We start from the raw sequence: 22,271 nt of genomic DNA on the forward strand, positions 1-22,271 counted from the left end.
TATCAAATATCATAGGACGATTTTAAGTTTTTTAACGCTCAAATTTGTTTCTTCTATTCATCATTGGCCAATCCCCATATCATGAGTTTATTTGATGTCCGACCGTCCAGTCCACCCTTGATCTTTGATCCAACAGCAGCTCTAACAGATGAAGGATTTGGATCATCAATAAACAAGTGAGCCTTACTTGGCAGTTGGGGGTCATTCCTTGGGACATCTTTTTTCCTTGGAAAAATGATACCGTCTTATAAGATTCTCCATAACAAAAATAGGACATGGAAGACCTTATGGACAGGGGCAGGGAGGCACATTTAGCTTGAGGGCGTCATGGCGTAAAGACGCTTTTTCCCTGCTCCCTGCAGATTTATTAATCGGAAATTACATTTCCCTAATGTTTTTCCTAACTACTGTACATACAAAGTCTACACTTGTGAAACTACCAGTTACTCCAAAAGCTTAAGCTTGCTTTTCGAGAAGTTGGTAGTTAACAACACTCGGCTGCGAAACATGACCTAAGATGAACATAAAATATAATTGGGGACTGATATCCACACTATCATATTTTGATAATAGCGCTCTTCTCAACTTGTTTTACACTTTTGATTAGCTTTTCACACCTATTACAATACGTCAATACTCATGATGCTATCAACATCCAATGAAAAGAATGTAAAACTAAGTACTGCCATTATCAAAATATAGACCATTATCAAAATATGGTACTGGGGATCTCAGTCCGAAACTGTAAAACAAAGTGAGTACTGCCAATATCAAAATATAGTACTGGGGAAATCAGTCCCCATAATATAGCACCGGATCAAACGAGTTCCGTTTTCCTGGTTACAACAAATTTACAGAATAATTAGAAAAGAAAGCTAAACTCTACACAAAATTTTCAGAAGAGCATCTCATTTTGCCATAAATATATACAATAACGAAGAGCTTACTGTCATATCAACGATAATCTGCTTAGGCATCTTAACACACATTCAAGTGAAGTTCAAACTATTTGCAGAAAGAAATAAAACATTTACTGTGTAATGTCACCAGATATATAATTCATACCATGGCAGCTATGCCCTCTTGAACAGAACAATCATGATCACAAGGATTGCCAATGCCATGAAGGAGGCGCCGATGTTCTCCTTGGTGCTTTTCGAGCTACTTTCCTCGGATGAATTCCCAAAGATACCCTGAAAGAATTCAGATAAGTTGTTTACCATATCTGCAACTCTCAGCTTGATGTCCTTGACAAACCGCATCAACACATTTTCTGAGGTTTCTGAAAAAGCCTCCATAGATTCAGCTCCTAAGTAACTGTTTCCGGCAAAGGCCATCTCCATACCTGTGTTCACGTCTGGCGAAAGGACGCTTGGTGAGAAAGAAGCACAGAAATGAGAGATCAACAGGGAATTAGAAAAATCAGTGCCCGTAAGGAATGATGCTTAATTCGAAATGCATGTGGATGCTTGCTTACTAGTCTGGTGCGACTGGTAGAACTCTCTAACTTTATCATTTTTCATTACAGCTTCCCAGACATTTGTATCAGAGGCGATAGATGCGACCACATTCTACATAGAAAACCAAACCTTGAAATATGAGAAATATTATATAAAGGTAAATGAAAATATGCATGTATCGTGCGGTTTCATAAGCATGCTATGTTGTGAAGGATATTCCCTCTTATTAAGGTACCCTGACCAAACACCACAGCATTAAGGCATCCAGGTATGGATACATGTCCAATGTTCAGGAAAAAAAGAAAGAAAAAGCTAAGTATTATGCAAATGGCACATTTTTCATCGAGAACAGATTCTGACCAGCACATGAATTAAATACAGCTTTCATCAGAATCATGAATCAGAATAAGAAGGGATGAATCAGAATGAAATATAGAAAAGCTGATAGGATGGCAGTTAAAAAATAGAAGAATCTGAACTCATCCAAGCATGATTTTTTTTAATGGTTCCTGATGATTCTCCAATAACCACTGTTTTATATATAGAAAGCATCAATTTGGCTCTATCATACAGGGTCATTGCTTAAAAAGGGAAGCAGCAAGTGGAGGGAAACAAGTAAAAATGTTATAAATAAAACCATGAAAGAAACCTTGCTACTAGAGGGAAACGGCAGGTGAAAACATCTATTAGTTTAGGAATTTCAGCAATGTGAATTACCTGAAAGAGCCAGATAACTTATAGAAATGCTCTGAGTTGAAGAAATCCCAATATATTAGCATTGGATAAGAATGCCAAACTGGAATAACAAGTACTCGGTATATGGTTGAAAAGAGGCATTGGGTAGAAAAGTGGCAAGCAATAATGAAACAAGAAACATGCATGTGTTTCGATCCTCTCATGAAGGGTGTCGAGATGTAAAATTAATGAATTAATTTTTTTAGTCCTAAAACGAGTGACGTGAAAGGGGAGTATGCAGCACCGTGAAGAAAAGTTGAGGAAAGGGGATGGATAGAAGAATAGGGGAAGAAGAGACGAAAATAACCTGAAAAAGAGACGAATTTAGGGAGAGAAGAGAAGAAATCAGAAGAGAAGAATAGAAGAAGGAAGAAATTTGGGGGAGAAGCTCTCAATTCAATTAATCATCAAAAGTTACAAAATAAACTGTAAAGAAGCCTATATATAGGCAAATAAACAACCTAAAAGAGAGAAACCTACTAAAATAAGAATTCCTAAAAATAACATGGAAAATAAAACCTAGGAACTAATAACATGGAAATAAACTACTAGAAACTAAATAATACGGAAATAAATCCTAATATCCGCATCATTCTCCCCCTCTTGAAAAGAACTCTCCCTCGAGTTCTAATCCGCCTGGATCAAATATGTAGACGACACACTCAAGTAGCATGAGTCGTAATCCTCCGAACTCTGGAATGCTGGACAACGCTCGTAATGACTGGAAAAGTGGTAGGGAACCCGAGCGTAGTATTATAGAAGAAATCATCCATGCAGAATCATAAAGACGCGAACCTCTCTTGACAATCAAATAAGCTGGGAAGATGACAACGTAGTCCTCCTGGATCGGTATAGTGATATCATGAGGGCAATCCTCCTGATCAATGTGTGTAACAAGCTCCACTGTCTTAGCACAAATCTTGATAATCTGCTCAATCGGCTTAGGAATAGGGCAATCCTCAACAATATGCTGTCGAACATCAGTCTCAAGTAATGGCGCATCAAGCAAGGCACTCGCCGCTGAATCATGACGGTGCTCGGTCAGCTCTGTCAATGGAACAACCTCACATGGCTCGATCACAATATCCGCCTCAACTGTGGAAGTGGCAAGCTGTCTCTCTAGATGCTCGGCAACTGGTGCTGGGAAAATATATGAATCATTATGTTCGGCAACTGGTACTGGGGAAATATTTGAATCATCATGCTCGCCGATGTCAATCATTGGACTCTTTGGCTCTATATCTAACATCTCTGACTCAGTATCTGACATAATCATAGGCTCAACAACTATAATGATCTTATCCACAAGATCATCTGTCGGACCAATAGCATTATCTATGTCTGGATTGCCAATAGTGTTAGCAAATTTCGTCGCTGCTTCAATTTCGGCCTCTCGTGCATGATGGGTAGCGATGTTCCGTTCAAAGCGAGCGAAGACTTCAGCATCTTGTTTGCGCAACAATTTACTCTCATGCAAGTTACGCGCTATCATTTCCAAGGTTGCCTGAAATTCAGCTTCTTGTGCAAGTTGAGCAGCTGCTTCACGCATCAATTGTTTTTCATACCGATATGCCCTTATCGCATAAATACCCATAAACTCATCACGGACATCCTCCCATCGACGGAAAAAAGAATTGCGATGACGGTCCGCGATTCGACTAATCCATAACCTCTCGGCTTGTCGTCGTAGAGTTTCTCTGGCTCGGTAGATGGTCGTTCGATGATCATAGCCGTAGTACTCATGATATGCATCCAAAGCATTGATCCACCGTAGACAAACAGTCTCATAATAACTATAGGGAATGCGGTCTTGGAAATATTGATCGTCATACCCATCAAAATATAAAAACATAGGGCGGAGTCATTAGGATCGGCGTCTAAAACATGAACTCTTAAAGAAGCCTACTAAAATAAGAACTCTAAATGACCAAATGACTAAAATACCCCTAATAAAATACTAATTGGCAAATACGCAACTTATTTAGGCCTAATATTTGCATCATTCTCCCCCAGCTGAAAAGAACCCGCCCTCGAGTTCTAGTCCGCCTGGGTCAAATATGAAAATAATCCAATGAAGCAGAAGGAGGCGCAATCTGTCTGAAGCAATCCTGATGACTAATGCTCGAGACAGTAATGAAAGCGATCTGAAAGACTAGCGACGGAATATGGAAGAAAGCATCCATGCAAAGTCATCAAAATACAACCCTTTCGTGAGAATCAAAGAAGCTGGAAATATGGCAACGTACTTGTCCAGGATCGGCGTGATCATGGTTTAAAATTTCGGTTTCGGTAACCGTTTCGGACCCCACCGAAAACCGAAATTTTGGTCCGAAATTTGGTAATTTGGTTCGAAATTGCGAAATTCCAAAAATTCACCCGAAATTCTGAAATTTCGGCCGAAATTTTGTAACACTTAAAAATAAATAAATAATGGCATTTAATCGAAATTCCGGACCGAAATTACCATAATTTGGCAATGGCGAAAAATCAAATCTGAAATTTCGGATTTCGATCGAAATTTAAAACCATGGGCGTGATCTGCAAAACAGCTATGCGTGGTACCAAACGGGGAACATCCTCCACATAATCAACATTAACTGATAGCTCAGTAGGTGCAGGAGAATCAACATGAAAGTTAACCGCAGGTATCTCATCAGGCGCAGTAGAATTAATGATAAAATCAGCGTCTAGAACTGAAGTGGGGGCAATGATGTCAGGCTGATGGACCTCATGATCAATCTGCGGAACAAGATCATCTGTGTCGGCACAAGTCTCGGCAATCTGATCAATCGGCGCAAATATTGGGCAATCCTCTGTAATATGCCCGCGATCATCTGTCTTAGGTAATGGCTCAACAGTCATGTCACTCGGCTCTGACTCAAGACGATGCTCGATCAACTCTTTCAAGGGAAAAGCCTCACGTGGATCTGCCACAATATCTACCTTAGAAGTGTAAAGCTGTCGCTGCAAATCTTACTCACGTATACGACGCACTGAATTTTCAGCTATAATTTTAGCTTCGCATATATAATGACGGTCTTCTTTTAGTTGTTCAAGGAGGGCTTCGACTTTACTTTCAACGCTACACAACACTCTGTATTCTCGCTCACGATTCAATCAAATAGTCGAGCGCATAAATATTCATAAACGCATCACGAACATCCTCCCAACGACAGATTGGCTGCTGACGTCTTCTACGACGGTTCGTTTCAATGTGGCTCCATGAGCATCAGGCTTGTCGTCGCACAGTTTCTTTAGCCCAGTAAATAGTCTGGCGGTAATCATGGCCATTGTACTCATGATATGCGTCTAGAGCATCAATCCAACGTAAACATGCATCCTCATAATAACGAAAGTGATTGCGGCCATTCCAATAGCTTTCGTCGTACCCATAAAAAAACGGAATAAATGGTGGAGTCATAGAGATCGATGACGAAAGCTGAAATCAACTGTCTGATCTGTATGGCATGTCGAAAGAAACACACTGTCTGTCGCGGATCCGAAATCAGATGAGTGAAAGCTGATGATCGGAAGAAGGTATCAACGACTAAGATGACTCCTGAAACTGTGCTGAAGACTGCTATCTGCTGTTGAAAATATGCTGGATACGCTCTAAAAGTTGTCACGAACAACTTTTGTGTTAAGGTCGAGGGCCAATTATGAGCAGAAATGGCTCGTGTGAGGAGAGAGAGAGTATGGAAGAGGGGAGAGAAAAAAAAAATTAATTCTATTTCTCTTTTTTCTGTTGTTTTTTTTTTTAGGGGGAGAGGATAGTTACCTAAAGGTAAAAAGAGGGATGCTAATTAGTGTTTATAAATGAGGAAAAGGTGCCCAAGGTAAGAAGTGGGGGTAATAGGCCTTTATTTTTTACTCAGACACTATCCAAGTGACTTTCAGTGACATGAATAACCTAAGAAAAGGATATAATAATCTAAGGTTATTCAGTGACATGAATAATCTAAGGGAATATAATGAAAGGATTAAATGAGGGGGTTGTCCAAGCAGAAGAAGGGGGTTGGAAATACCTTTTAATTTTTTTAATTTTTTTGCCAAATGATGAGTGGTCAATTGACCTACTTAACAAGTAAAACGAGGGAGGGGTTGTATAAATCTTGTCTTGTTTTGTTTCTCTCTCCGTGCCTCACTCACGTGACTGAAAAGTCACATGCCAATTAATACAAGCAGGAGGGTGGAAATATCAATAGAATGGAGTGCCAGATTTAATCAAAAGACCTCCTCTTTAGTAATTTAGGTAAGATAAGATACTTACCTTATTAAAGTAGCTGAGAAATATAAAGCACTTTGGTAATTTCCAAAAATGAAACGTGAGATGCCTTTCTTGCTGTGTAAGTAACCTCCCCTTTTGCCTTTGTTTTATTCTTGATGACTCGTACAAAAGGAAACTTACCTTTTTACTGATAACTGGAAAAAAAGTATTTCTTGGTTTCCTACTCTAATATGTATGAGATGAAGATTGTTTGCTTAACTTTGGGTGATCCGACACGTAAGGATGATGGCGGAATTTTAGGATTAATTGCGCATGGCAAACCCACGGCTGGAAACTTCGGGTGTTGGCTTGAGGTTGAAGTAAAACAGGGGCTGTTTGGGTGAAGGGAAAGTGAAACTGAGAGGTGTTGTGGCTGAGATTTATGGTATTTAATGGACTGATTTTGGGTCTGTCAATGATGGGTGAAATATTTGTTAGGGCTGGTTTCTACAAAACAAAAAGGGGGTTTTGTGAAGGTATTTATGTGCTTAAGGTGTTTGTTGAAAAGCCTCAAAGGTGTTTATGTGATTTGGATGATGGCGGCAAGGCTGGTTGGGCTGAAACAGAGGGGGTAGAGGGTCCAAGTTCGGAGTTGTTGGGATGGGTTTGCAGCTAGAAAAGATGGAAGTTTGCTGTGGTTCTCAAGTGAAACAGGGCAGCAAACACCCCCTCCCTTTATAGGGGTCAGAACAAGCGGCTTTGGGCTGGTTTGGATATAACAAGAAAAAGGTTTATGGTATCTATTAAGGTGTAGGACTGATGGGCTGTAAGTTAGGCTAAGAAAAAGAAAGATTGGGGACTGATTTTTAATTGAAAAAAAAAGTGATAAACAAACCTGAATTAACAGGCGATTCACGGCTTGATCTTCAGAGACTTGGATCTTTAGCTTTGATACCAAATTGATGAAGATCTCACAAAGAAAAGCTCTGTAGCACCGTGAAGAAAAATTGAGGAAATGTGAGAGAAATAGACGAAAGGGGATAGAATTAGAAGAATAGGAGAAGAAAAGAAGAGAATAAGACGAATAGGAGAAGAAGAGAATAGAAGAGAAGATGAAGGGAAGAAGAGAAAAGAAGAAAAGAGAAACGAAGAGACGAAATTAGAGGAAAGAGAAGAAAATTTTAGGGGGAGAAGCCAATCAATCTTTATTAATCATCAAAGCTACAAAATAAGTTGTAAATAGGTCTATATATAGGCAAATAAACAACCTAGGAAATAGTAACCCACTAAAATAAGAATTCTTAAAAATAACATGGAAAATAAAATCTTAGGAACTAATAACATAGAAATAAACTACTAGAAACTAAATAATATGGAAATAAATCCTAATATCTGCATCATTCTCCCCCTCTTGAAAAAAATCCTAATAAATCCTAAGGTGTAGGACTGATGAGCTGTAAGTTAGGCTAAGAAAAAGATAGATCAGGGACTGATTTTTAATTGAAAAAAGAAGGTGATAAACAAACCTGAATTTACGGGCGATTCACAGCTCGATCTTCAGAGACTTGGATCTTTAGCTTTGATACCAAATTGATGCAGGATCTCACAAAGAAAAGCTCTGTAGCACTGTGAAGAAAAATTGAGGAAAGGTGAGAGAAATAGACGAAAGGGGATAGAATTAGAAGAATAGGAGAAGAAGAATAGTGGAAGAAGAGAATATAAGAGAAGACGAAGGGAAGAAGAGAATAGAAGAAGAGAGAAAAGAAGAGACGAAATTAGAGGGAAGAGAAGAAACCTTTAGGGGAGAAGCCAATCAATCTTTATTAATCATCAAAGTTATAAAATAAGAGGCCTATATATAGGCAAATAAACAACCTAGGAAATAGTAACCTACTAAAACATGAACTCTTAAAGAAGCCTATTAAAATAAGAACTCTAAATAACCAAATGACTAAAATACCCCTAATAAAATACTAATTGGCAAATATGCCACTTATTTAGGCCTAATATTTGCATCAGGGAGAGTTTTCATCTAGATATAGGGATCTAGGACTCCAGAATTGACTCTGACGTAGGCAGGCCCTCCTTTTTCCTAATGGTATAGGCTGACCCACTTCTCCAGATGGATTCATGGTTATGTTACCAGGATTGGAAGGTGTTTGGCACCAATTCCATCTGGGTTTTAGAAGTGGCCTCCACTTAGATTTGACTATTCCTCTCATCATATCCATTAAACCATCAATTGCATGTGTGCCAACCATTAACATATGCTAACAATCATGGATATATCACTACTAAAGAAAAAACATAATATATCATGAACAAAACTTTTTTTTTGAATGATTATATCATGAACAAAGCTATGCCCCTAGACCATTTCAGATGACCGAAAGGAACTGCCTGCTGGAGTGTTCGATTGTACAGAAGTATCAGTGGTTAGATAATTAAACAGGACAATTTATGACATATGGAAAACTTCTAAATATTAACAGAAAATAACAACATCCAAAAAAAAAAACCAGAAAATAGCAACATACACAAAAAGGGAACTACAATCTAAATGCGCCGACTTGATATATGACATTTTGCACTACCAAAGAAATCTAAGGAATTGAATCTGAGAAAACAGAAAATACCATTAAAAAAACAGAAAATAGCAACATACACAAAAAGGGAACTAAAATTTATACGCGCCGACTTGATATATGACATTTTGCACTAACGTAGAAATCTAAGGAATTGAATCTGAGAAATTCCTAAGAGAAACGAAATATGAAATATGAATGTTCTAACTTCAATAATTATCCAGACGACAGAGTAGAGCTGCCATCCAACTTGTCGAGTTGTACAGAATACCTGCAGCTCTAAAACATTGATTTCTATAATTTTAAGAATTTTTTTCTGAAACTAATAAGAAGTTATATGAAGCATTCAATCCTTATCTCCACATTCATTCAAATACCATGAATTGTAAACACATACAAACTGGAAAAAAAACCAACGACGAAACACACATTGAAGAAGAATATTTTCTACACGTCCGTTCTAAGATATTTGCGGATGACAATCAGAATCTGTCAGAAGGAGACACCCATCTGTGGTACGGAATTATCTGCAAATAGATAAATTCCATACGATGATCCATGGGGCCACATACTCAGTTGTTAGATGTATATCCGAAAACATGAAATATAGCAATAATCCTTGGAACTGAATTGCAGGTTTAATATTAGGGCAGTGATAAATCGACCCCCCAAAATGATAAATCGACTCCCCATGTGTCTATCTCTCTCTTCTTTCTCTCTCTAACCCAGAGGAGAGAGAAAGACACATGGGGAGTCGATTTATCACTCCCCTTAATATTATTCCCAAATGCTTTTTAAAGTAAATCCATAATGAAACCTAAATAAATTTCTTGAAATAAGAAAGTACAGATCTGTAAGAATATTTCAGATCTACATAGGAACTTTTTGAAAACAATACAAACTGATCTAAGTCTTTGGAATTTCTGCAAGCTTGTGAGTACTACCTTCTACGAAATCTTAACTAAAACAAGGTGATTCAATTGCATTCTTATTACAGATACACGTTCATCATCAGAGAAACGACTGATATCAGATCAGTTTGAACAAAATAGGGTGTCCACACCTTAAAACTAGAAGTTGGAGAAGGTCGGCCTGCCTTTGAAGAAAGATATTTTATCAATTTTAGTGATTTTTGTTTGAATTTACTATACATCCTAGTCGGGTATTAAAAATCCCCTATTTTGGAAGGCATAGGCGATTTTTAAACCTTTTTCTTACATGACTCGATCAATTTACCAATATATGGGTTAGTGTTGACGCAACACAAACCCTTATAGCATTAACTTTTTTTGAATGACCTATGCCTTTGAAGAAAGATATTATGCTCTTTATAAAAAAGATAAGCCATGAATATGGCATTGGCTTGTTGCTACTAGTAATTTTGTTCAATTAGATCTTACATTTTCTCGTTATATTAATTTCAAAACCATCATGCTGAAAGGCTGTCTCTCTTCTTGACATCAAGAACATCATGCAACTTGCAATCCCTTCAGCCTTTGAAAACATCTGTATGACATTGTGTACACTAAACACCTGTCATTGATGAGCTTCTTTCAGAATGATTAGCTTGACCAGAGCACAGAGCTAACATGGACAAGAAAAAACAAACGACAACGCCACAAGGGTAACATTTGAAGCATCACTCTTTATCAAAATTTTAGGAGCTTCAAGTACGTAGATTCGTATGAAAGTCACCCAGCCTGGTTATGATTTTTCTGCTTACATGATACAAAAATGCTGACAAAAAATCATTCAATAAAGATATCGTTGTAAGAGGGAAAAATCGAACCTCAACTTCAGGACTTTCTTTCAGCATTGCAAATGCATTAAGGACATGTTTTGGTAGAGCAGACTGAACGATCTCTCCGCTTTCACGCGTAACACAAGCTTTTTTCATTGAATCATCCAAGCTCAAAGGCCCAGATAGGGTAGACATCTGAACAGGGCCCCCACAGCTGGTGGCAACAGAAGGGGAGAAATATATCCTAAAAAAGCAAAGCACCAACACATTAAGGAACAATAATTACCAAGGCTTTTTTGACGAAAGATAGCATATAATAAGAGAAAAACTTGATTAAAAATTCACATCAGTGGGCAAAGAGCGCCCACAATACAATGAATCCCTCAAAGAGCCCGAATTGGCAAAGCTGATCTGCTAAATCATTATTGTTTCTGTACATAAGGAACAATAATTACCAAGACATTGTCTTATCCCTGCTACAAGCAGGATAAAATTAACATGCATGATACCATATTTATCTATCAACATTCGAATGTATGCAGAGAAAGTCTCTAGGACAGACAGACTAGTAATTTATTTATCTGACAAGTAACAAAACTTTATTACAAGAAAGAACAATATGGGAAGATCTAAACAGTTGGAACTCAGGTACGAGGGCTATGATGGTCGCGTCTGAGGTTTCACGGGTTTCTATCCTCGCCGGCAGAAGGAAGCGTCTCTTGTTGGTGGATTTCGGATGGGTCGCCTCTGGCTTGTGGGCTCTCTGACTTGGAAGTTAGCCGAGTGGGATCTCGCGGCCGGAGAGATTCTCCGGAGGTGGTGGGTGTGGTGTTTGACTCTCTTTCTCGGCGTGTCTCTTCCACTTCCGCCATTAGCTCTTCCCATTCTGATTCGGTTACTGAAGTTTCGGTGGCAAAGTCCTCTTCTTCGTATACATCAGGCTCATCGAGCTCCTCTTCCGTGTCTTCGCTATTTTCTTCGGAATAGTCTTCTGTCTCTGAGTCTTCACTGGCCTCAGAGCCGGAATCCGGTGGGTTTGAAGGTATCAGTGGTCGGCACATTTTCTGGTTTTAAAGGGTAGGTGGATATCTTCTGGGGAAAAAAAAAACAAAAAACAAAGAAAAAGGGACAAAATAAATAAATTAACAAATGGTCCAAGGAGGGGGGGCAAAGTCTGTGCCCGGAAGATGTAGAGGGGTCTCTTCTGGTGTGGCAACAGGCCCCAATAGGATTCCCCTAGGAGAGGTTCTTGCCGAAAACTCTTGGGCTGTGGTGGAGAACAAATGGTCAAAACGGGTTGCTAGGATATCCAGTCGTCGATCGGAGGGCGGTTTGGGAGATTGGAGATGTTGTAGATGTGGTTTTAGGAATTTCCAAAGAAGGAACTGTTGTTGGGAGTGTAAGAAAATCTGTTCCAAGATGGATTATAATTTTCCTCCTTTCTAGTTTCGGGCTGCTCAGGACGGTGGTCGGAAGATGGAGATCAATAAGGAGGAGATAACTCAAGCCGAAGATCCCATAATATCGAGAACCCTTCCTTTTGAGCCTCAGATTTCTGAGGGAATGTGTTTTAATCTGGAAGTGGTTCCCTTACAGTCTATTAGTAATGCTGAGTTAGGGATATGGGGTAGAGTTTCTTCTAGGTGGCTAGGGGACTTAATGGGCATGGAACGGTGGTTGAGCAGTAGGAAGGGTATTAATTGTGAAGTTATTGTATACAAAATAGTAGAGTTGGAGATTTTGATTTCCTCGCCGATGGGGGTGGACAGACAGAAGCTAATGAATGTCTGGATTAATGCAATCAATTCTCCTTTTTTGGAGCTTTCATTATGGGATCAGAAGTTCAGGTCAGAGGGTCATCTTCTTTGGTGGAACATAGGCGGCGTGCCTCCTGAGGCGTGGTGTGAGGCGAACTTCCGGCGGATTGGGGAAAAAATCGGAAAAGTGATGGAAATGGGCCAATCCTGGGTTATTCCATTGCTCGGATGTGAATTTCAGTTTTAGGAAGTGTAGGGAAGGAGCTGGCTATTCAGGTTTCTCTGGATGGAGCAGTCAGATGGGTTCGAGCGTGGAAGGAGGAGGAAAAAGAGAGATCGGAGCTTGAAGAGCTTAGTTCTAGTAGCGAGGGTGTAGGTGGAGATGAGAATTCGGGGAGGGTCCTCTCGGAGAAGGTGAGCATTTCTGTCCAAAGGGTCCCCGGAATGGAGGCGGCTCCTTGCATCGGAGACGGGATTTCTAGTTCTAAGCCGGCTCCGATGAAAGAAACGGCTCACGGTAGTGATATGGGCTATCATATGCTGCATGAGGTGCAAGATAGCGTAGAGACACTAGGCGGAAATTTTGAAATTCAAAATGGTGTTTCTCCTGTAGGGTACAGATGGCGAAGCGTCTGTGGAGGGAGTTCTGTTTGGTCTGAAGGGGTGGGTCCTACATGTAACGTGAATAGCCTCTTTGATATTATCGACGCTCTTTCTCCATGTCCTTCTAAAAAATCGGATTTGACTCCTCATTGGGAACCACCACATGAAATATCTTCTAGAGAGCCTTGGGATTCGGGTCCTTTGCCAGCTGTAGCAGATTCTGGGTGTTGGACTGAGGCCCATATAACTGAAGCTGGGCTCTGTGGATCCAATCGTAATGGGCCTGGGTTAAATAGTATCAATAAAGATCGGTCTAACGCAGTCTCTGCTGTGTGCTTTGCAAGCTTGGAAAAATCTCGATCAAAATCATTCAGCTTTAGGAGGGATATTCAGGAAGTGGGAGAAGGAGATCACTTATCCTTTTCTTGCTCTTCTTCATCATTGGAAGATAGATCTATGAGACTAGACTTTCTCTCTGAAGGTTGGAGCTCGGCGGCTGGGGTTTCGAGAGTTGTTCTGGCAGACGTTGCTTCGCACTTGATCTTTGATATGGATATTGAGGTGGAAAGCATTGTAGAGGTGGATAAAAGTAGCAACAGGACAAGATCTCAAGGGGATTGGGACTCGTTTGTGGAAGTATCATCGAAGGTTGGAGCTCAGGCTCCCCAGGATGGGCTGTCTTTTTGTTTGCGATCGGGAGCAATGGGCTGCGTCATTGAGGGGTGCGGCGGTTTGTGGGATGATCTGCAATCAGGGACGCCAGTGGTGGTTATTCGAATGGACTGTCTCGGTCTTTATGAGATGGAGAAATTCCGTATGCCTTCAATTCTTAATTTGTCCCTAGACTCGAAGGGTAGAGTGATTCGTCCTCCTGATAATATGAAGCTGATGGGTTTTCGAAAAGAATTTAAGAAAAAATCTCCCAAATATATTAGTCTGATGAAGCTATGTCAGGGGGAATCTTCTTGCTTTCCGGAAATATTGACTACGGAAGTTCCTTCTGATATAGTAGATAAGGATTGCAGAACCATCGGGGCTTCTTTGGCAATAGAAAAAGAGTCTCCGGGAGATCAGGTAGAAGGCAACTTTATTGAGAAAGTTAATGACTTTGTTGGTCATACCCTGGGAGTTGGTAAGGTTTTGGGTGTTGTCTATGCCTGTCCTGAGGAAGATTTTATTTCTGAAATCCAATTAGCGGAGATGAGAGATTCAGTGTCAAAGGAGTCTCTGCGCAAGGGGAATGGCAAGGGGGCCGGCGAGTCTTCAAGTAGGAAAGATAGAGAATTACAAAAGCTAAGGATAGATCTAAACTACAAGACGGAAGCGGCAATGGAGGGGGAATCAATGGAGTTGTCGAGAAGAATTACCAGTGTTAGGCGGGGAAAGCGGTCTGCAATATCGGGTGTGTGATGAAAATCCTATCATGGAATGTTAATGGCCTGAATCATCAGGAGAAGCGAATTCATGTTAAGGAGTTAGTTCGAAAGCTAAAACCGGATCTTATCTGCTTACAGGAAACAAAAATAGAGGTTGTGACTCGAAGAATTGTGCAAGGTTTGGGAGTGCAAGGGGTCTGGGACTTTTCTTTTGTGGGATCTTCGGGAGCCTCGGGTGGGATTTTAGTAACATGGAATGAAAATGTATGGAGGCTTCAGGATGTATGGAGGGGTAGGTTTTCTCTGTCGGTGGTATTAAAAAAGGAGGATCATTCGATGTGGCTGTTTTCAGGGGTTTAAGGGCCGGTTCTGAGAGCGGAAAAAGTCTGTTTTGGGAAGAATTAGAGAAGGTTAGGGATTTCTGGTCCATTCCTTGGTGTATTGGGGGGGACTTCAATGAGGTTAAAGAGGTGGGCGAACGTATGGGCTGTGAGAGATCCAACTTAAACATAAAAGCGTTTGCCGAGTTCATTGCAAAATTTGAAGTTATTGATATATCTATGTCGGGCGCTTTTTTTACTTGGTCTAGGGGCACTAGCAGAAGTAGGTTGGATAGATTCCTTGTAAGTTCTGAGTGGTTGGGGCTGGCTCCTAAAAGTTTTTCCAGAGCTCTGGTGCATTCAGTATCAGATCATTGCCCCCTCCTTCTTGACCCGCGATTAGAGTCGTGGGGGTCCTCCTCCTTTTAGATTCGAAATGGCCTGGCTTCAATCTCCAAACATGGATGATCGATTGGGAAATTGGTGGTCTTCCTGTAATGTGGAGGGGCCTGCAGATGTGGTGATAGGAAAAAAACTTAGATTTGTGAAGAATAAATTAAAATTTTGGTCTAAGGAACAAAATCATCTGAATCAAGGGAGGAAGGTGTGGCTGGAACATCGTCTCAAAGATCTGATAGCTTTGGAGGAATGTGGTTTAAGTTCAGAGGTTGAATGGGAAGAGTTGGGAAAAGTCAAACAAGAACATAAAGGGTTGCTGCTACGGGAAGAGATTTCTTGGAGGCAAAGATCAAGGGTGAGATGGCTGAAGGAGGGAGATAAGAACTCGGCTTTCTTTCATGCGATGGCTAGTGTTAGAAGAAGATCGAATAGAATTGAGTCTTTATCTGTGAATGAAATTAGGATGAACTCTAAAGAAGAGATTTCCTCGGCTATCGTTGAATTTTATACTAAGTTATATGCTTCAGAAGGATCTTTACGTCCTATTCAAGAGGGTGTGGAGTTTAATAGCTTAAATCTGGAAGCCAGTTCGAGTTTGGAACAACCTTTTTCGGAAGAGGAAATTGAGAAAGGATTGTTCTCACTTCCCAAAGACAAAGCGCCTGGTCCGGATGGTTTTTGTTTAGCTTTCTTTCAATCTTGTTGGTCGGTAGTTAAAGGGGATATCCTTCGTTTCTTCAAGGAGTTCTTTGACGGTATGGGTCTTGATAGGAGCACAGGGGCTACCTTTATAACATTAATCCCCAAAATTAAAGGGGCATCCAAGGTGTCTGATTTTCGTCCAATCAGCCTGGTTGGGTGCCTCTACAAGGTCTTAGCCAAGGTCTTAGCTGACAGGATTAAAGTTGTGCTCCCATTGATTATCTCAGATACGCAGAGTGCCTTTGTTAGTAAGAGGCAAATCTTGGACTGTTCTTTAATTGCGAATGAAGTAATTGACTCATATTCAAGAAGTGGCTCCGGGGGAGTACTATGCAAGCTCGACATGGAGAAAGCCTATGATAGAGTGGACTGGGAGTGTCTGGATTACCTTCTAGGGAGAATGGGTTTTGGAAACCGATGGAGAATCTGGATGAGACAATGCATTTCCTCGGCATGGTTCTCTATCATCGTAAATGGGTCGCCAAAAGGTTTTTTTAAGTCATCTAGAGGGCTAAGGCAGGGCGATCCTTTATCTCCGTTTCTTTTTTTAATTATTGCGGAGACTCTCAACCGGTTGATGGTTAAAGGAAGCAGTAGTGGGCTGTTGGAGGGCTTCATCATTGGTAGTGCTAGAGTTGAAGTGTCGCTCCTGCAATTCGCTGATGATACCTTATTGTTTTGTGCCCCTGTCAGAGCGAAGATGTTAAATTTGAAGGCTTTGCTAAGATGCTATGAGCTGATTACTGGGCAAAGATCCAATTTCCAGAAATCCAGCTTGTTTCCTATAAATATTCCTTCATCAGTAGCCATCGATTTTGCAAATGTGATGGGATGCAGGTTGGAGACATTTCCTTCATCGTATCTTGGTCTCCCTTTGGGGGTGGGAAGGCCGGGCAAAGAGATCTGGAATCCTATTGTTGAGAGAATAGAAAGAAGGTTGGAAACCTGGAAAAGAAACCTTATGTCGAAAGGTGGCAGATTAGTTTTAGTCAAAGCAGTTTTGGCTAACATTCCTGTATATTATCTGTCACTATTCAGCTGCCCGGTGAGTGTTACTTTGAAAATTGAAATGTTTCAAAGAAGATTCTTATAGGGTGGGTCAAATTCGAAAGGAGGAATCCCTTTAGTAAAATGGGATAAGGTTTGTACTCCTATAAAGAATGGAGGGCTGGGGATCCGGCGTTTAAAAGAGTTCAATCGTGCCCTTTTGGGCAAATGGCTATAGCGCTTTGGTGTGGAACAATCTTCACTATGGGTGAAAGTTATCGGGAGCAAGTATGGATTCTTACAAGGCAACTGGTGTTCGGATGATAAGTATGGTAAGAAAGGAAGGACCTTTTGGCGTAATATTTTGAGGCTTAAGCAAAACTTTGAGGCCGGAATCAGGTTTAAAGTATACACAGGCGATCGAATTAAATTTTGGTTGGACTCTTGGTGCTCTTCCGAACCTTTGGCCGTGCTGTTCCCTGGATTGTTCTCGGTGGCCTTGGTCAAAGACTTGATGGTAGCTGATTGCTTTGAAAGAATTCACAATCGGGTAATCTGGTCCCCTTGTTTCAGAAGAAATTTTTTTGAGCGAGAATTGGCGGATATCTCTCAGTTGCTTTATCTCATTGAGGGGTGCTATATAAAAAGAAGTGGGGTGGACAAACGGATCTGGATTTGGAATCCTTCTGGCGTTTTTCTGTGAAATCCTTTTATTATCAGCTGTTGCCTGTTTCTGGATCCCCTAGTTTTGCTGCTGTCTGGAAGTTTATGAGCCCCCCTTCGGTATCTTTCTTTAGTTGGGCAGTGTGTAATGGGAGGATTCAGACTATCGATTTTTTAAGAAAACGGGGTATGTGCTTGGTGAATCATTGCTCGCTTTGTCTGGAAGATGGGGAATCGATCGACCACCTGTTTATCCATTGCAAGATAGCAAGGTTGATCTGGGCCTTAATTCTGGGAAGGTTTGGGATTTGTTGGATCTTCCCCAAGACCTTAGCCGATCTATTCTCGAGTTGGGATTTTGTCCCTTGGAAGAAAAAAGGTAAGATGTTTTGGAGGTTATGTTTGGTCGCCCTATGGTGGGTCATCGGAAGGAACGAAACTCGAGAGTTTTCGAAGGATCGGCAAAGTCAGCATATTGGTTATATAATAAAATAATAGCGCTGGTCATTTTTTGGGTAAAAACCATTCCTTTGTTTAAATTCGTCTCAGCTTTCGATCTTTGGGAAGGATGGCGCTCGGTGTGTTCTGAAGGTATGAGTCGTCAAAAGAGAAGTCTGAAATGGGAAGCTCCCCCTGAAGGTTTTATCAAATTAAATTTTGATGGGTCATGTTTTGGGAATCCGGGTCCAGCTGGGATTGGGGGGCTTTCTAGGGACTTCCGAGGGGGAGTCTTATGGGCTTTCGCAGGTCCAATTGGAATAACTGATTCTTCTGAAGCGGAAGTAAGAGCGGCTTATCAAGGGATTAAACGTCTAAGTATTGATTCCTATGATAGGACAATCGTGGAAGGGGATTCTTCAAATGTAATCGGCTGGTTATCGGGCAGAGTTGTTCCTCCGTGGCGCTTTTTAAGTTATTTTGAGGAAATGCATGACCTTATTTCAGAGTCAGGTCTGGTCTGTAAGCATGTTAGGCGCGAAGCAAATGGCGAAGCGGATTCCCTCGCTAAATCTGGTGTTGCAAGAGAGGGGCTGGAGTGGTTCGACTTCCTCCCTCCGTGAGAAGAGGGGGATGTTCTGTGATGTTTCTTTGTTGTTTTTCTTGTATTAATATTCTTGTCTTTCTCTATGTATCTCTGGTGGTCCATCTCGGATCCCCCTTTTTAATATATTGTCATTTCAAAAAAAAAAAAAAACAATATGCAAAAGTTTCACCAACTGAAAGCGAACCACCAATAAAAATGAAGGCCTCAATATCCTTTTGTCAGGAAGGGAATCTTCAGTGACCTCGTCTTCTAAACATGGGAAAGGATGCATCTACAATCACTAAATCACGATCTTAATAAAAAGAAAGCACCAACTTCTAAGGTACGCTCTCCTTCGAAGATGACAATTTACATTTTATCACAAAAGAGAATCTCCATCTCGTATTAGGAATATCCATCTACTATTAGAGAACCTGACTAGGATGATGCAAATATGTCTTTGCCAGTCTCAGCATGTTGCCTTTACTATTAAGCATTGTAGGTCCTTCCCAAGATTTTTGAAAAATACTAAAATTAGTGTCAAGTTGTTTCACTCCAATACCTTGAGGAGTGTGCTTCCTCCTTTTAGGCTTTTTATTCATCATGCTAGCTGAATGGGATACACGACGCACATTGATTGAGTCATGTGAGAAAAAGGTTCAAAATATCATTCTGTTGGGATGCCTCAGCTGCAAATATTATCGAATTCCCACTTGACACCTATCAATTGGTAAGCGGCCCGTCTCATCATGACCTTATCTTGGAATTATTTTTTTCTTTTTTGAAATGGTCCTTATCTTGGGTTCTCAAGACTTCAATTGTTCCATCCCTACATGGGTAGAGAACCAGGCACTGCCTCGGTTGTGTTATAGAAGGCTCGGTTAGTCAGAATAGGAGAGCACTCATCTTTGGCTGTGCTTACTAGTTAGATGGTTTCATCAGTTATCCACTCTGCATTGGGCACAAATACGAGTGTGAAATCAATTTGAAATAAGACGAGCTCGTAAGAGATACACAAAGCTCCACTAACTAAAAGAGTTTATACTCATGAGAAATGTGTGGACTTTGAAGAAACCGTTTTCTCAAGTAGCAATGATGAAGACTATTTGGCATGTGCCACAAGCTGCAACTATCAGATTCGACTCTAATATCAACCAGATGTGAACAGATCACCAATACACGTAAGGTAGCCTAGGTGATAGATCCTCCTACATGCCAAGCTAGTAAATCACCCAACAAGTAAACCAATATGTTCAAAAATCTAGTTAAAATTGGTCTACATACACTAAATGGAAGACGAATCCAGGGACCTTCCACTGAGGAATTATCAGTGTTGCTCAGATGGCTGTGTTATACATAAGGGACTCAATGGGCATATGTACGCCTATCCATCATGCAAATAAAGAGATAATTCATGAGTTGTTCATTGTCCAAGAGATTTGCTAGCAATGGTTGATGAAAGGAATATAAAAGAGGAAGGAGACAAACGGCGAGTAATCACGAAAGGATCATAGGGTCATTCATTAAATTGGAGGATGCAACTGATAATCATGGCATCCTATTTCAATTATACAAGTTAAGCCCAGAAAAATCAAGTATCACAATTCAAAAACTTATATGACAATTAATAACACAAATAAATTCTCTAATAACTAATCGAATATCATCACACCGCCACGAATTTTAGTTATGAGGAGGCCTTCTGTGTATAAAAAAAAGTCCCAATAAAATCCACTCTATTATTTTCATCATATAGTACAATCTTTGTACATTTACCCATCAAATTTTCATTCAAAAAGCGAAAAAAAAAATAACTTGGGTTAAGGAAAGAAAGTAAAAAAAAAAAGGTTCGAAAGAAAAATTACTGATCGACAGCATCTTTGAGATCGGAAGTGGCCTCTTTTGCCTCTTTTAGGGTTGGAACGGGCCCGAAAACGAGCCTAGGTTTCGGATCCATGGAATCCAAGATCTCGGTGGTATCCTCTCCGCCCGCAAATTCCCAATCGTCGATCTCCCATGTAGGCTTTTGAACACCTGACGTTGGATCGATCCTTCCATTCTGGGAAGAAAGAAGGGAAATCGGCGATTTATCTTCATCGATAGCCGCCGAGGAAGAGGCGATCCGAGAAGCTTTCGCCGCTTTTTCCGTTACCGTCGTAACGTTTCGGTAAGCGCCGAAAGTAGCAGCTTTCGCTGCATTTCTAATGGCTCCTCCTCCTCCCATCTCTCTCTCTCTCTCTCTCTCTCTCTCTCTCTCTCTCTCTGTGTGTGTGTGTGTGTGTGTGAAAGCAGAGGTTTGGGAGATAAGGAAGATTAGCAGAAAAGGACGGGATGAGATACGAAGGGACGAAGATGTCGGTTATTCGAGTGCTCGGCAAGTGTCCTGTAAAGATGGTTGGGTCCCACCCACTGAAATGTGGTGGGGCCGAGCAACGTCTAGTAATTTAGATCTGACCATTGGATCATAAGATGTAATTTGACGTCTAGTAATTTAGACCCCACCCATCAGATCTGACCATTGGATCATGAAGATTAAATGACAGATGAGAGAATCGGTTAGGTTCATATTCCATTTGATTCTTCAACAATGTTGACGTTTAGATTCAAAAGAAATGCTTCTTTAAGACTTATGAGTGTGTATTGCATCTGATACTTCGTAAATGTTGCTGTTTTTTGTTTAACTCATTCTCCTTTTTTTTTTTTTTTTCTATAAATCATAACCCTACTAGACCTTAGGAAAAGACTATTAATATCCTCATGACCATGTTGTAATATACCAATTAGAGCTTTTTTGAGAATTGTAATAGCCTTTGACAGCTGGTTAAACAGCATAAGACACGGGGAATTTGTCCCATGATTAAAATATGATCGCACAGGTATCAGTATAGCCTAACAAATCATAATTTTTTCACATGATACGAGCCTATGAAAAAAGCTTCCTTAAGTCCCTGTTTGGATTGCAAGAAAAACATTTCTGATGAAATTTTTTTCTTTCCACTGTTTGGATAACCTGAGATAACTCTATAGCTACTCTCACACATCCCCTTTGCCAAATCAATATGAAGCCCATACTGACGTCGTTGTACGCTGCTGCCCTACTATTTTATCTCCTCAACTCTACTGTATTTTCAAAGTTTTTTTTATTTTTTATTTTTTATAATCACTTCATTTCCTTACTCCGTGCCTATCTCCATCTTGGCTACCCCATGTCTTCACATGGGGCATCCAAGAGGGGCACCTTATAGGCACTCATCTTCAACTTAAACACCTAAAACTAGGAACTCCATTTCGTACACTTCACTTCTTTGACACTTATTGCACACAACAAGTGACAAAGAGGGGCAAATGTAAGCACGTGATTTTAAAAAAAAACCACCCTTTTAAAACAAAACAAAATACCCTCACTTTTACAGCTATTTACAACCCAAGCCACCATCCTTTTAAGTATAAAATAAACCAAAATAACTTTCGAATTTACGAAGCCATGCCATTGGCCCTAAAAAAACGAGTTTTACTTCTCAAATGTGTATTTTCGCCCAAAATAGAAAACCAACCATGTTCCCTCCCATTCCACCACCCAAATCTTCCATAAATTGCCAAATCTTTTCAAAGAAAATAAAATCAAAATCTAGATACCATATCCCCACAAAAAATCTGATTTTTCCCTTTTAAAACCTTCCCCAAAATACCCAAATCATTGTCAAATCCCTAA

At 40.3% G+C, this 22,271-nt stretch overlaps 1 protein-coding gene across 1 annotated transcript; it reads right to left on the reverse strand.

Moving 5' to 3' along the window:
- Positions 1–892: 892 nt before the first annotated feature.
- LOC143861062 (uncharacterized) lies at positions 893–20,864 on the reverse strand. The gene is made up of 4 exons (XM_077371948.1): positions 20,425–20,864; positions 10,777–10,972; positions 1,478–1,571; positions 893–1,357 (listed from the first exon to the last, which is right to left on the reverse strand). The coding sequence occupies exons 1-4, from the start codon at positions 20,781–20,783 to the stop codon at positions 1,074–1,076; spliced, it is 933 nt and encodes a 310-aa protein (XP_077228063.1). The 5' UTR covers positions 20,784–20,864; the 3' UTR covers positions 893–1,073.
- Between the last annotated feature and the right edge of the window lie 1,407 nt (positions 20,865–22,271).

Source organism: Tasmannia lanceolata, unplaced genomic scaffold (genome assembly GCF_043159265.1).
Source record: "Tasmannia lanceolata isolate RefF3 unplaced genomic scaffold, GAP_Taslan_0.1 ptg000037l, whole genome shotgun sequence".
NCBI classification, from domain to species: domain Eukaryota; kingdom Viridiplantae; phylum Streptophyta; class Magnoliopsida; order Canellales; family Winteraceae; genus Tasmannia; species Tasmannia lanceolata.

Bases quoted from the DNA above. Each gene is read 5' to 3' on its own strand.
- LOC143861062 (XM_077371948.1), bottom strand. From the start codon at position 20,783: ATGGGAGGAGGAGGAGCCATTAGAAATGCAGCGAAAGCTGCTACTTTC. The intron at 1,572-10,776 runs GTTCGATTTTTC...TTTTCTATGTAG, and splicing joins AAGAAAGTCCTGAAGTTGAG to AATGTGGTCGCATCTATCGC. The intron at 1,358-1,477 runs GTAAGCAAGCAT...TCCTTTCGCCAG, and splicing joins CTACCAGTCGCACCAGACTA to ACGTGAACACAGGTATGGAG.